A 14,844-nucleotide genomic window follows, 5' to 3' on the forward strand; every position below is an offset into this window, starting at 1 on the left:
ACTTTTCAGGAAAATCTCACATAAGTGACATACTCTAATTCTACTACGCCCATCATACTGAGATATTTATCAGTTCAGATAATTTTATGGATTTTTTTGGTGAATATTTCTCTTAGAAAGCTTCTAAAACTGGGAATTTCTTCTAAATATGCGTTGTGGAAAGTCAGTTATTTCGTTTTTTGAATTACTAGAACGCTGAAGAGGTGAAAAGGTAGCGGCTGAAGGTATAATGAAAGTACCGTGAGGATGTTTTTCGATAAAAATCGATAGCGACAATAAATATTGTTATTGTCTTCTGACACACCATATTATAGTGTACTTTCCATGCCCTCGAACATGTAAAATTACATGTAAAATTAACCTGAAGTGCTTTGTCGTGTTCGTATTTCGGAAGGTTTAAAACCGAATATCCAGCGAATATTCCAATCTAAAACCAACTTTGCCACGCTGGGTTATTCCTCTGTTTCCAACTCACCAACCACCATTGATATATTGGTAGTTACCGGTTTTTACCCGGTAAGATTTATAAAGAACCGATAAATAAAAAATATAAACAAATAAACTCACCTACACTGATGTCTCTTCCTCTCAGTCTTGTCATTTTTTGAGCGAGAGTGTACACCTTTTCAGGCAAATATGGAACCAGAAGTATTTGCATGTGCGCAACCTCATTGGCCGTTACATTTAAAATTGTAAATTCACTAACACCAGACTGAGTTGTGACACAGGTCACAGTGAAATTCGTCATAATTTTAAGAAACGTAAATTCTACTCTAGACGATGAGTTTCCAAAATCCATTCCTTAAGGTTCTGTGATCATGTATGATCATTACGTATCATGTTGATTTTGGATAAGAGAGCACAAGGGGGAAGGGGCAAAAGAGAGAAAAAACACCCCTAACAGACTGAAAACCGGGCAGGTGCTTATCATTACTTATGTTTAAATGTTCAACTAGCTTTTAATATATTTTCAAGGCAGGTATGAGAGTTAAAAAGTCTTAAAAATAGTGTCAGTACACCTACTGCTCCAGTACAGTTCAGTTCCATGGTAAGAGGATACACCGACATGAATGTGAATTCTTCATCAAGCAAGAGCCTCAGTCAGCATTTATTACAGACAGCTGGCACAAATCTACCTACACAACAATAAACCAGGAAATTTTGCAGCAGCCTGAAAATTCCAGCTTCATGATCCAACATCAGGAACAGGGAAAGCGAGGTCTACATGTCAGAGAACAGCTTTGGTTCTACAGTGCTGATTCTGAATACCTCGATTCTGAATAACCGGGTTACTTTGGTGCCCAATTTGATTTGGCTAGTATAAATCAGTCATAACTATTATGGCTAAAATAGGACAGAATATAACCTGGCTGAATACTCAGTGAAGTCTTTTATGTCAAAAACATTATTTTATGTAAAATAACTGTTCTAGATTTCAATAAAGGAACAGTTATAAGCAAATCACAAAACCACCAGACAAAATATGTTTTTAGCAAAGACATATTTTATTAAAGAAAGTTTTATTTCAGCTCTTTCATTTCAGGATGAATGTGATGCATTCTTTTTCATGAGGAAAAGAAAACAAAGAAATGCAAAAATTGCCCATATGAGAGAAGAAACTTTTGCATTTGCACACATCGTGGTGCATGCAAATATGGACTACTGGCAGTAAATACAAGTGTCATTTGTTTGCGTAAGGAAATCAAACCATACGTGTATCTTTACCGTTAAGGTTGCACAAAAGCTTACAGTGGCTGTGAACTAAGCCTCCTACATAATTATCATATAAAAAAAAAACTTAAGCCAAAAAAATATATTTTGGTGATAAAAAAAAACAAAACATACAAACATGTAAATAACATTTAAAAAAAAGAGCACAAAAGAGATTAAATCCACCCCTTCAGAGACACCAACGTTGGGGAAGAAGTAAAATACTTTCACTGTGACAAGAGGACGAGCAGAAACGCGAATCAGCAAATGTTCAGAAAACTGGTCACCAAGCAACCACCAGAACTAAGTTCTCAACAAACTCCAACCTGTCAGACTGGTCCAAAGCGAATCATTTTAGATGGTTCAAAAACAAAGCTCTTGATGCAAACGGCACTAACCACCACCGCTAAACAAACAGGCAAGGGCTCTAGAGCGTAGACGCGCGCGTCACCCATGTCTTTCGGAACTACTAGCAGAGCATTAGACAGGCAGTAACAGTGTAAAGGGGGTTTTCCTGAAGGGAAAGACATGGAACGCTGTGGAAAGATGAAAGAAACGCCGCTCGTTTCAGTCTGTGTCGCTCCTCTCGTCCTTGGTAAGCAGCCTCTTCCCGTTCTTCGGCTGCACGGGCCCCGGCTCGCTGACGAGAACGCTCTTAGCGGCCCTGACAAGAAAACACAGAGAGCCGCTTTCAGCACGGACACACAGACGTGCTGTTATTTACATGTCTTTTTTTGGACCACGTCCGTCGTTTTTTTTTTAACATTTACGGTTGGTTTCCTGGAAAAGGATTAAGCATAAAACTGAAATAAAACTTCATTTAGTCATGTGTGGTTTTTCATTCATCTTCCCTCTTTTCCCTCTTTAAATCTGACAACAAGTATACCCCCCCCCCCCCCCCCCCGTGACCCTGATTAAAGAGCTGAGTAAGTTATGATCTGACCCCAGCTGATGAGCTGAGCTTTACACAGGGGGGGTTGGATGTTTTTAGGCCAAAGTCCTTACTGTTTCTGTCTATATTTTTCCTGGTCAGCAGCAGGCATGAGATCCATCAGTTCCAAACTGTCGTTCAGTCTCTTAAACATCTCGAATCTCTCTCTACCACGTACCTGTGAAGGAAGGAGGGGGAGAGGTGTTAAACAGAGCATGGTCACCCCATCATGAACAAACAGGGGTGTAATCTTTTTTTTTCTTGTGACAAAACAGCCACGCATTGATCCCCTTTCCGTGGCTTTGTTAGAGGACTCGAGTCACTTACGTGTAAAACGAAAACATCCTCCTCGCCGCTGGAGTCGGTTTTGGTTTTCTTGCTGGATCCAGGTTTGGCAGTGGACTGCGACTCCCTGGGTGATTCTAAAACCTGAGCCTCTGAAAGTGAAAAGAAGCCATAATCAGTGTTTGAATATACTTCCATTTCAATTCATATCCACAAAATGATCCCCAAAAGATCAAAATTCAAAATTTCGAAGCACGGTTTCTACTGAATGCACATTGCTTTCGCACCATCGTAAAGTCGAAAAATCTTAAGTCAAACCATTGTAAGTCGGGGACTGTCTACATACTCAACAGACCTTTCTTTCTCAATTTGTTTTTTTTTTTCTTTTTAAACTTACTTCTCTTGGTACCCATAGCAACCTTCTCCCCGCCCTGTTTCTTGACGATCTTCTCCTCTTCGGATTTGAGATCACGGCCTGGGCACGCGCAAACGCGCACCTCGAAACAACGGCGTCCCAAAACCTTACCGCTATTTACGGGAAGAGAGGGGAGGGGGGGGATTATTAGGGGTCTGTCTATACTGACACGCCCATTACATTTGACTTGTTATGTAAATACACTGCTGGACCTACTCGTGTGTTTCCAAGGTGACGATGGTGAGAATGGGCCGGCGGTTCATGCCGCCCATACAGCTGCTGTGACACATGTAATTCAGCAGGATGGTGGTGCCAGTTGAGCCCAGCTACAAAGACCAATAAGACCAAACAAGACAGAAAAATATATACATCACACGCTCAAACAGGCACACACGACAGTGCAGCCAACAGGCGCGGAAAAAGAAGCAGCGAGAGAAATCCCTCCACACACAAACACAAACACACACACACACACACACACACAAAGATTTAATCGGTTTCAGGTTTCTCAGTCCTGACTTAAAATAAAGACATGCAGGACAGTGGGCCCCTCGGGAGTTGAGACTGGTCTAGTAGGGCAGAGATGCAAATATTACAACCAGTGTTTACAAACATACAGGTTGCGTGATGACCCAGAGATGCATGAATGCAAACAAGAAAACGCACGCAACACATACACACTCGCAGAGAACAAACACATGCAAATACTAAAAAAGAAAACATTACAGCAGCGACACAGATTCCATGACACAGTTTCTAATGCAGTAATATAAGTCACAATTTAATCTCGCGTCACTACGTGAGAACCACATAAATATACATTATTATATCTGGTGTCGAGTCTGAATGAAATGTGTCTTTTATGCTCATGCGAGGGTGTGGCAGGACCTGGGGACGTTCGTAGGGCACGGTTACACTCTGTCGCTTGGTGTTGGTGTCCTCCTGGTACTGAGCTCTCTGGCCGCCCTCCATGCGGATCAGGTGACTCCGCTGAGCAACCTCTGTGGATGGAGGAAAAGAAAAGAACAAGACTCAATTTGGCTTTCAAACAAGTCTTTGTGGTTACAGCATTGGTCAAACTGAATGGAAAAAAGCAATGTGGCAAATGACTGGTGCGCCTTGCCCGTGACAAACGGTTAAAAAACAAACAAACAAAGTAATGCTGCACTCACCTTCGTTGCTCTCGGCGACCGTCTGGTGGTGGGGGCAGCGGAGCACCACGTCGGAGATGAAGCGCGGTTCCTTGTAGACGGCCATGGCCCGCACGAGGGCTCCCTGAGGAGGCTCGCGCTCCAACACAATCTCCATCGGACAAGGTTTCGCAAGCTGACAGAAGAGCTTGTTCAGCTTCTTAGAAAACTGCAAAGCAAAGGAGAAAGAAGAGTGAGACACTGCTTGGAACAAGGTATTGCTTAGATATTTTATAAAACTGTCCAAATAAGGTGGACAGTTTTAGTACTAGATGTGGGTTTTTTTTTTCCCCCTCCAACCGGGACCATGAGCGAATATTAACTCCGACATCTTGGGCATGTAATGAGTACTTCTAAAATGGAAAAAAAAAAAAAAAAAAGGACCGGTTTCTTTGACTCAAATTCAATTTGTTGTTAAAATGTTTTTAAAATGTCAAGTGTTTAAAACAAAAACAAACAAAAAGAAAATGCTTATTTAAATAGTATTCAAGAAACTCTGAATACCTTACGGTGGAATCAGCTAACGCAGTGATAGTTTTGATCATAAGGAACAGCAGGACGGCGGAATCTGACCTCATCCAAGACTTGAGGACATGCCCGGTCATGTTATTACAATGAGTTACCATTCAACCAGTCACCACATCCCACTGCTAACAATGGGACAACAAGAAGGACGCATAGAGGGAATGCGTGATTCTCCCGTCCCGTTACTCTTATATTGATGCTATCCACTCGGATAAAAGTTGGTGACCTTCTGACTCGTGTTTTCTAGAAGATGTTTCAGGCCTCAAATGAATCGCAAACGGAACAATACGCTAGGCTAGACTGAGCTACAATCAACGTGGAGACCGAATGAATGAAAAACTCAGAGCAGCGCCTGCTTTGGACTGTGAAAGGAGCGCCAGGTAATTCTGTTTTTCCTCTTCTTTTATTTGTTCCATCGTTCAGGAGCAATCATGAGGCTGATTTATTGGTTTCTGAAACTGTCTGAGGAATCGTTATGTTTTAAGTGATAATTCAGATCCTTCATGGGAAATGAACCACAAGCTTGTTTGAGGAATTCCAAAAAAAAAAAAAAGTCAGACTGAAATTCTTATTTAGGAGTGTTTAAGTCCAGAAATGTCCATATAATTGTACCTATATGCAAACTGTAATTAAGATGGCTTTGCAAGTGGGAAAAATCAAAGATTTCTCTAAAACTTGAAGATTTTTTTTTTGGTTTACCAAATTGTAATTTTCTAATGTGTGGATTACTTTCTCACGCATATAATCCGCAAGAAAGATAATTCTAGACAGTTTTCAAGGAAAATCTCTTTGCAGTGATAATAAATTAGACCAAAATGGCACCAAGGTTTTTTTTTTTTTTTACTTTACCATATACAGTGCATCAAATTCACGTCAACACTGAAATCCATTTCATATCACAGATGAGATAGTGGATCTGTACTGTCAAACCAACTGTACGAAACTGGTACTTAAAATTCAATAATAACAAACCTACTTACCTAGAATTAATTAGTGGATATCTTTGACTGCCAAGTCACTGTAAAACTTCAGTTTACTACATTCTTTACTTGGCCTCTAGATGGCACTATCGCATTTTTCCATTTTTAAGGACTGAACAGGCCAATCGAAACTATTCCTAAGATGTACTGAACGAAAATACACGAATTATTCCCGTAAGTCAAAGCCCAAAAGAATCTGTGCTCCGAACTCACGGTTGATGTCGCTGACTTGGCCGTGCTGGACTGGTGGAAGACCACCTGAAAGCCATACTGGCCGGGGTAGTCGGCTGTGGTGGGCACGGCGGTGGCGGGAGGGGGCAGGCTGTCCAAACGCTCTGACTCAGGGGCTGGAGGGGCCCCCTCAGGAACGAGGGTCTTCTGGACAAAGTCCTCAAAGTCCTGAGTGAAGGTGACATAGGGCTGAAAATCACAAAGCAGGTTAATCGTCATTGCGTGTCTTGAGAAAACAAAACTGGCATGTACAAATATACACATGGAGAATGTCTGTCTTTTTTTTTTTTTTTTTTTTTAAAAAAGAAAAAAAGGCTATCCATGAGATCCGTAACCTTGTAAAAAGTTCCGTGCCTCTCTCTCGTGAAGGTTATCAAGTTTCACATTTGGAAGTTGACATATTTTCGTACATGCTTCTATGAAATGTTACCAAAAAAAAAAAAAGAGAGAAGCCATTTAAGGTACAACTTCTGTTAATGGCAGCAATGAGCTCTGTTCTAAACCCCGAGTTTGCAAAGTAAAGGGTCAACTCATAAACAAGGAGCAACATTTGAGGCAACATCATCTTCAAATGTATTTTAGGTTAACTGCAAAATATGCAGTAAATACGCAATGTCTCATAAACTTGTTGGGTATTGGGATGGCGATGTGAGATATAACAAAACAGAGATTTAAGTTACAGTTTCACTGTGGCTCTATACATGCCGCAAGTATTAACCCTGCAAATGAATGGAGTGTGTCTGCTATGCAATGCAATCAAAATCATTTCCAACTATTTACGAAACGCTAGTTTACAATAATTCACAATAACGGCGACGAACAATAAATATAAAACTAATTTAGAATAAAACCAGCTAAATTCTGCACTCTCTATTTTGCAAAGTGTCGAAAAGGAAACGGTAGCCTAATGAAATAGTTCCAGGACAACCTGACTTTTTGTGCAACTGTACAGCTATCAGGAAAACAGCCATCATGCCCTGAATGTCTTCATGCATTTTATTTTAAATTCCATTAATTCAGCAACTAGTTAATTGATCACGTTTTTGCTCAGCGCCCATCATGCAGTTCCTTACGGTTCTACCGCAAGTGAATAACACAGGTTTGATGCGTGGCCGCGGCTACCTGAGACGTTTTGCACAAAAAAACTTGCATTTGCAAACAGTTCTCTGCTTTATAACCAAAGTGCTACCACACAGCTGATGTACTTCCCCTTTTCAGCACCGAACCCTCCGCCGTTGGATGGCCTACATTCTTGGTCTCGGCTGTTATTTCAGGACGACTCATTTTAGTACTTTGTTGCTCGACTGTTTCATTTCTCTCTGCGTCGCACTCCGGTTACGTCATCGCAGAAGCAAGGCCTAGGCACCGCAGACCTGTGTGCGGGTAATGCTAAAGCAGAACCAAACGTCTGCTCTCCAGCCTCATCAATGTCGTCAACTTTCCCGCCTCATCAATGTCTGCTATTCGGAAATCGCAGCCCTTTGCGAAGCGTTCGCTGCGGAAATTCCGTATCACGATCACGATAAAAAAAAAAACAAAAAAAAAAAAACGATGCAACGTGCAGGCCTAGTGAACTATTTGTGAAAAGTACATTTTGAAAAAAAAAAAAAAAAATCAAACATACCTCAGTTGTACCCTCTGCTGACTGTAGTTCCTGCATAAGATCACCAAACTGCCTAAAAAAATATAAGCACTTAGCATGAGGCACCATTTCCTCAATATCACAGTCAATTATCATTAGAATTCATTTTATGATATCACTTTTCTTCTGCCTGCCAATCAAAACAGTACGCAGAACAGTGCAAAGGAAACAGGTCATAAAAGCAGGCAGCAACATAAGTTCACTAACAGGCATGCAAATAAGTCAAAATGGAAAGCAACAGGCAAAAGGGACCAGACACTTTGTGACTAATTCCCCATCCACAAAGCCCCTACATTTTCTACTTAATTTTCGTTTTTTTCCTGAGGTTGCATGCTGGAAATTCCAGTTGCTAGGTTTCTATACACATATTCCCTCTGAAATAAAATAAAATTTGAATGAAAAGAGAAGCAGAATCATGCTTTCCAGAAACATTCTCTTTCGCTTCCTTATCATGTAATGTTCATATAAAATCAGATGCAAAATGCGTTGGCAAGCACCGACCGGTCTCTAGGACACCGCATGACGTCACGTTTCCCCCAAAGTGTTTGCCCTCCACTTCTGAAGTGAACTTACATGTCATTATCCAGACCCATCCACAGCTCCTGAAAGGTGTCCTGACTCATGGGCAGATTGGCCGAATCCATATCACCCATCCCGGTTCCCCTCCACTGGCCCTCTGTGCTCAGGAACCTGGATGGACAACGAGGGGGATGAAGGGGGGCTGGGAAGGGAAAGGGGTGGGGGTTGGGGGTTCTGTTTTGTTTTTGTATTTTTTTTTTTTCCTTTTTTTAAAAGAATCTTAAAGCATCTGGAAATGAACTGTGCCTGTCAAGTTAAAATGTAGTAGAAAGAATAAGCAGAGCAGCATAGGTTGTTTCAAGTTCAAAACTGCCTCTCTTAACATTAATTCTAAGCGGTCTTTATCCATCTTGGGAATCACAATTGATCATCATGAAGACGCAGTCCATGGAGGACCTGGTTTTTCAAAGTGAACCCGTGAGAATGTATCACAGATTGGGAATTCTGAAATGTTACAATGACCATCACTTCAAAGCTTAAACCGTTTAATTAACTGTCAATCAGCACGCCTGAACATTGTGATGCAAACGTAATCAGACACTTAAATACAAAGAACTACAAGCTTTTGTCGAAAAATCGCACTCCCAAATATGAAATATCATCTTCCAAGCCCCACTTAAAGGTTAGGTAAACGGTTCATCATAAAAGAAGCTGACCAAAATGTTACTCGCGTTTGAAATTACACGCTACAACGACGGACGTCGCCGACTTTTCCAGACCAGCACAAACAATGCAGAATGCATTGCACGTGCTTTGTTTTAAAAGGATGAAGATGAGACAATGGCGGCTCAAATAACGAAGGAGACACGGTCGACGCGCGAAAAGATTAAAACTAAGAGCTGCTCGCGTGGACAAGGTGCAGGAAGTATTACAAAGGAAATCGCTCATTATTGGCACATGCAACTTAGTGCTCAACTTGATAGACGAGTAGCTAGCCAGTTAGCATAACAATGTAACTTATCCAGCATCGACCGCAAAGTAGTTCCATGTGTAAATTCCATGATATGCTCTCATAAGGAAAACTAACACTATCAGCTATCTACATACACTCGTACAATAAGCCTGAATCTAACCATAGCCGAGTGACCTATTTTACAAAATTAGCAATTTCCAAATGGTCGAATCACTTCAGCGTTTAGCAATGGTAGGGGCTAATTCGCCGATATTTAGCATCACAGATCAATACTTCACCTCGGGTTGAAATTCCCACTTTTGGAGTCTCAGATAAAGTCGTGATACTGGGTTGGGATATACACGTATTTGGAGAGGGACAGGTCAATAAAGACTGCCTCGGAGAAGTCGCTGACTTCGCGAAATACCGTCGACGTCCCAAAACAGACACCGTACTGGGACTTCCCGAAGAAAGTTGTGATTTTTTTTAATGGGCGTGTTTCGTTACGTGTCAGAAGTTCATAGGCCGCCAATCAGAGGGGTGATCGTCAAGCATGTGTATATTTGAACATAACAGCGCGTATAAATTTTTCAGTCGGGACAGAAGAATACAAAGTTTATATAGAATTTATACGTCATTCTGTCCAGTCTCTGATTTTTTTTCTTACTGTTTACTAACTCACTGGCTTTGTTTTACTGATTCTGTGAACAGCTTTCAGAAACTATATTAAGTTTGAATAATGTAGGAAAATTGCATGACATACTATCTGGATATCCTGAATTAAAAAGCAGATATCTGCTGTGTTTGAAAATCACCATGTACACTGCCGTGCATTGTGAAAATTAGTCTTTCAAAGCTTGAAATTATTACTAGTCCTAAAATATATATGGCATACTTTTAATAGTTGCAATATGTGAGTCAAAGCAAAAGGAAGTTTCAGGCAAAAATCTCACAGAAAAGTTCTCCTACAGATCACGTTACATTTGACCTTGGATTATAGTGACACTGACATGCACCACTTCCTCCTCATACTCTTTTCCATCCAAGATCTTATGATGCCCTTAACTCAGATTTGGTACTGAATGTGATCCATTCCACCTCTTCTGTAACATTAAGAAACATGACTCAACAGACCCCCAATGGGTTTGCTATGACAAGGGGGCTTGGGCTTTCATTTAAAGTAGCCCTTTTGTGGGTTCGGAATGTGAGGCATTTGGTCAGAATCTGAGGGTTCCACTTGGTGTGCAAGGTGGACTAAAGTCTTAGAAGTTCCGGCTCTGCCCTTTTAGACTTTGACGACTGTTATTACATAAAAAGTGTATGTGTGTGTGTGTGTGCGTGTGCGTGTGTGTGTGCGTGTGTATGTGTGCGCGTGTGTGTGTGTGTGTATGTACGTGTGTGTGTGCGTGCGTGTGTGTGTGTGTGCACGTGTGCACACGTGTTTGTATCTATGGATAGAGAACAAATGCCGCATGAGTAGACTGATGCTTGTTGTCAAAAATCTGTTGTGAGTGATTCATGTTAGAAACTCAAAGACTGTTAGGTAATGTATTTGAACACAAGCTATAAGTATCAAATTTGAAATGACTCAGTGTATGCATAATATCCTTGAGAGCTCTTGTTGTTGTGGTAAAGAGCAGGATTCCTGTTGGATAGTGTGAAACGTACAGAAGTTTCCCAAATTATTTCCGGGTTTGCAGCTTTCTTGTTGATTTAACAACAGTTTCAAGCCAATAAAATGTTGTGACTTTTCCATGACTGATCCACAGAGGTCCAATGTCTGAATTCTGAATTTTTGAGTGAACCCAGACGAACAGTTTGCAGATAGGTCTTTCTTTTTCTAGAAACATATTTTAAGTAAATAGAGCTACTTAGCATATCTGAGAGTAATGAAGAATGAACATTCATTTTTCTCCTGTTCATACACACTCTGCTACCCCTAGTCAAGGCCTCTGGCTGAAATGCAGTGTCAGTCATGCTAGTTTATTTTGTAGAAAGAACCCGTGTACATTGTTTAAATGAGCCAAAAAAGCAGGGTTATATACCCAGAACCCATGAATATTTAATTGTTCTGTATCTTATTGGTTAATTTTGGAATCATCCAATATGATGCATTGTAATTACATTGTAAATACAGGTCTTGCTAGACCTTTAGGTTAGCATGTGATGCTGTGGGCTCAGATCTGCCACATTCAAAACCTACGCTTGGTTCTAGCGGTTCACAGAATCCACGAATGGAGTAAGGTCTACTCGGAGCAGTGTGAATTTAGAAGAGAGGCAATTCTTCATTGGAGCCCATAATCTTACCAATTTCCTTTATTAGACAATGCAATGGAGATGTGTAGACATAGAGCCTATTGACAGAGTTCCTGGACAAGGGCTAGGTTTAATGCTAGACAGTATTTTGCATTCTGAGTGGCAGCTGGTAGCTATGTTTCCCACCACAGGGTGTCAGACTGTTCTTACTGTCACCAATGTCCTTCAAAACAGGCTGTTACATCTCTGATCTCAGATATTATTGAAGCTTGTCATGTACGAAGACAGCATTTGATCAAACATTTTTTTTTAATGGAGTTAATAAGGTAATTAAAACAATGTCATAATCCACAGTGAAAATATAGCGTCAGTTGAAGCTGCCTGGTGAATGACTTTATGCAAAGTCTAGACAAACTCCATAATTTACACAGTTTAAGGAAAACATGTAATGGTAGTATACTTGAATCAGCCTGGTTATGATATGTGCAGTGTTGATATGTATGACAACATGGAATGGGCTATTCAATGTGTGTTGTCATAGAGCTAAATATTACTGAGGACGGAACACTCCTGCAGCCAAATTAACATAATCACCACAAGGACTGGCAGTCACATGACCTTGTGTGTGTGCATGTGTGTGTGTGTGTGTGCGTGAGAGAGAGAGAGAGAGAGAGAGAGCGTGTGTGAGTGTATGTACACGTGAATGGTTTACTGCATGACTTTCCTGATAACAGCGATAGGCATCTGTAAAGAGTTTTTTGATGGAAATGTTGAGCACTGTAAACCTTTGATATTGGAGCATCAAACATCACTAATCTGAGCATTGGCTAAGCTGTGTGTTTTACTGCAGGGTAAAACTTTGACAGGAGATACACACTGACACATGTATCACCTGGCCTCCATTCTGCTCTTACTCCCTTAAGGTCTATTGACCTTTCAGTCCACTTTGACCTTTCATGCCTTCAGTAAGACTGCTATGCTTCCATCTCCTTTGTTGGCTGGAGGTGACCTTGAGGAAAAGTTAATATTCTCCAAAGGAAACACACTATCTCGTACAAAATAATAGTACAGCAGAGTCACTTCAGGCAAAACATAGCCATCAAAGCTGGTTATATCCAGTGATTCGGGAATCTGCTTGCAATTATGCGAACTGTTCCACTGATAAAAAAGTCCTCGTTACCTTTGGGACTTTTTCCAGTTCAGTTTCTTAATTACTCCAACAAAAGTGACAGAAAATGATTTCAGTGGAAGCGTTAAGAATAAAAAAAAAAAAAAAAACCACAAACGTTTCGGTAATGTCGTCTAACATTTGCGCTCCCTTATGCAGACTGAGGGTTGGAGACCAAGGACACTGTCTGTGAGGGATTAGGTTACTTTGGGTTTAGTGAGAGAAGTGCACATGACTCTGGCTGGGCCCCTTACTTCAGCTGCCTGGTGTCAAGTTCGTCTCCACTCTTTCTCAATCATCCACATATCAGAGCAGGAGCGAGAGGAGTGGGAGGAGGAGGAGGAGGAGGAGGAGGAGGAGGGGAGGACGCCCGGGACATGGGGGGTGGGGTGGGGGTGGGGGTGGGGTGGGGGTGGGGAGGGGGGGAGGGCAAGAGAGGGAGGGATAGAAAAGAGGGAGGGATAAAAGGTGGCGTGAGATGAAGGTGTGGTTAGCTAAAGGGGTGTGAGTATGGGTGGTTAGGCTTCAGGAATATAGAGCGAGAGATCTAGGACAGCCGTTTTTTCCATTGCGTCCGTGGCATCTTCTACTCCACATCATGATCACGTCTATAGCACCGCACTCCCACTAATCCCCACTCCCTGATCAGCCCCCTGGTCAAAAGCCTGAGTTTTACAGTCTACAATCGAGGACCACCTGTTGCCTGGGAGGATTAATCTCTTTTTCATGTGGCGCAGGGGTGAGTTGGTGCGGTGGGTATACTGGCTGAGTGTGTGACCACTTTGGCATCTGTTCTAAAATAGTAAGGGATTTATGGGTGATGAAAAGACATGGACAATGGTTGCCAGGTTGCCTCTGGTCCAGTCCTAAGGCTGTGACTGTCAACTCATACCTACAACCAGATGAATTTTGGCACTAAGGTTCCTTTCTTGCTATCAAGTGCCCCAACCCCCCCCCCCCCCAAACCCCCACCCACCCCCAGCCCCCTTGACCCCAAATAACTGAGCTTTGTCCTTTCTCAACCTCTATCAATGAGGAGGAGCAGTAGTAATGGCATTCATGTGAGAAAACATGAAAGATATGCAGCACTGATTTCTCAAATTTCTCACATTTAGGAAATGAAGAACTCTGGTTAACTAATCAACTGATTTAAAAAAAAATAATAAAATAGAATAAATAAATAAAAATTAAAAATAAAAATCATACATCACTCTTGATCAAGGCTAATTGGTTGTTCTCATCACATGGGCTATATTTTACAAGGAAATCAAATGCTCAAAAAGGTGCAAGTTCTGATATTATACAAAAAGCACGGCATTGCAATAAAGAATGATTTATCAAACAAATGACTGAAGCAAAAATACATTTACCAAACTCCATGCGCACCAAACTTCAACTCTTTTTTTCTTAATTTATGTTTCCCACAGCCAAACTTTCTCTTGAAAATGACTGCAACCATTGAATGTTACCTTGGAAAAACCTACACTTAAACTAAACTTCACACACACACACACACGCTTGTTCCCGGTACTGTATACACAGATAATACACTCCTCGCGGCTTCAGCCAATGACAGATAAGGTCAAGACAAATTTGTGCTCTCGTCTCGTCCCACGAGACGACCTCTGGTGCATGGCTTGAGGGGGACGGGATGGCTGACACCCTTTAGCGTAGTGGCTCTCCCCCCTCCCCTCTCTTTCCCTCATTTAAAAAATTCCAGGAGTGGTGTGCGAGTGTGTGTACCCATGTCATTCTGTCCAAACTGAACCAGCGCTCTATGAGTAAATTACAGACACTGCAGTGACTATTAGGCTTCTACAAGAGAGCGCGCCGTAATATACATTTGGATTCTCATGTTGCCATTTTTTCTGGACCCTGCTTTTTCTGTTCTCAACTAAGTACTATTTAAGAGACGAATTTACTTTCCTCCATCTAAACTCGTTTGGAATTACTTACTTCACGTGGTCTCTGCCGGCAAGAGTGCGCTCTGAAAGCGCGTCAAGAGTCTGGATTGAATCTGCGTCTCATCCCTTCAAAGTC

General features: G+C 41.5%; 1 protein-coding gene across 2 annotated transcripts; it reads right to left on the reverse strand.

The window, feature by feature from the left end:
• Positions 1 to 1,521: 1,521 nt before the first annotated feature.
• LOC115816578 (cellular tumor antigen p53-like) lies at positions 1,522 to 9,813 on the reverse strand. 2 transcript variants are annotated; one of them, XM_030779557.1, is made up of 11 exons: positions 9,680 to 9,813; positions 8,483 to 8,599; positions 7,892 to 7,943; positions 6,250 to 6,456; positions 4,514 to 4,700; positions 4,230 to 4,342; positions 3,558 to 3,667; positions 3,324 to 3,454; positions 2,969 to 3,078; positions 2,716 to 2,819; positions 1,522 to 2,374 (listed from the first exon to the last, which is right to left on the reverse strand). In XM_030779557.1, the coding sequence occupies exons 2-11, from the start codon at positions 8,560 to 8,562 to the stop codon at positions 2,278 to 2,280; spliced, it is 1,191 nt and encodes a 396-aa protein (XP_030635417.1). In that variant the 5' UTR covers positions 8,563 to 8,599; positions 9,680 to 9,813; the 3' UTR covers positions 1,522 to 2,277. The 2 variants fall into 2 exon arrangements, with proteins under 2 accessions (XP_030635417.1, XP_030635416.1); XM_030779556.1 differs by having other exon boundaries at positions 8,483 to 8,630.
• Positions 9,814 to 14,844: the final 5,031 nt, after the last annotated feature.

Source organism: Chanos chanos, chromosome 7 (genome assembly GCF_902362185.1).
Source record: "Chanos chanos chromosome 7, fChaCha1.1, whole genome shotgun sequence".
NCBI lineage: Eukaryota > Metazoa > Chordata > Actinopteri > Gonorynchiformes > Chanidae > Chanos > Chanos chanos.

Bases quoted from the DNA above. Each gene is read 5' to 3' on its own strand.
- LOC115816578 (XM_030779557.1), bottom strand. From the start codon at position 8,562: ATGGGTGATATGGATTCGGCCAATCTGCCCATGAGTCAGGACACCTTT. The intron at 7,944-8,482 runs GTAAGTTCACTT...ATATTTTTTTAG, and splicing joins ATGGGTCTGGATAATGACAT to GCAGTTTGGTGATCTTATGC. The intron at 2,375-2,715 runs GTAAGGACTTTG...TTTTCTTGTCAG, and splicing joins GAAAAATATAGACAGAAACA to GGCCGCTAAGAGCGTTCTCG.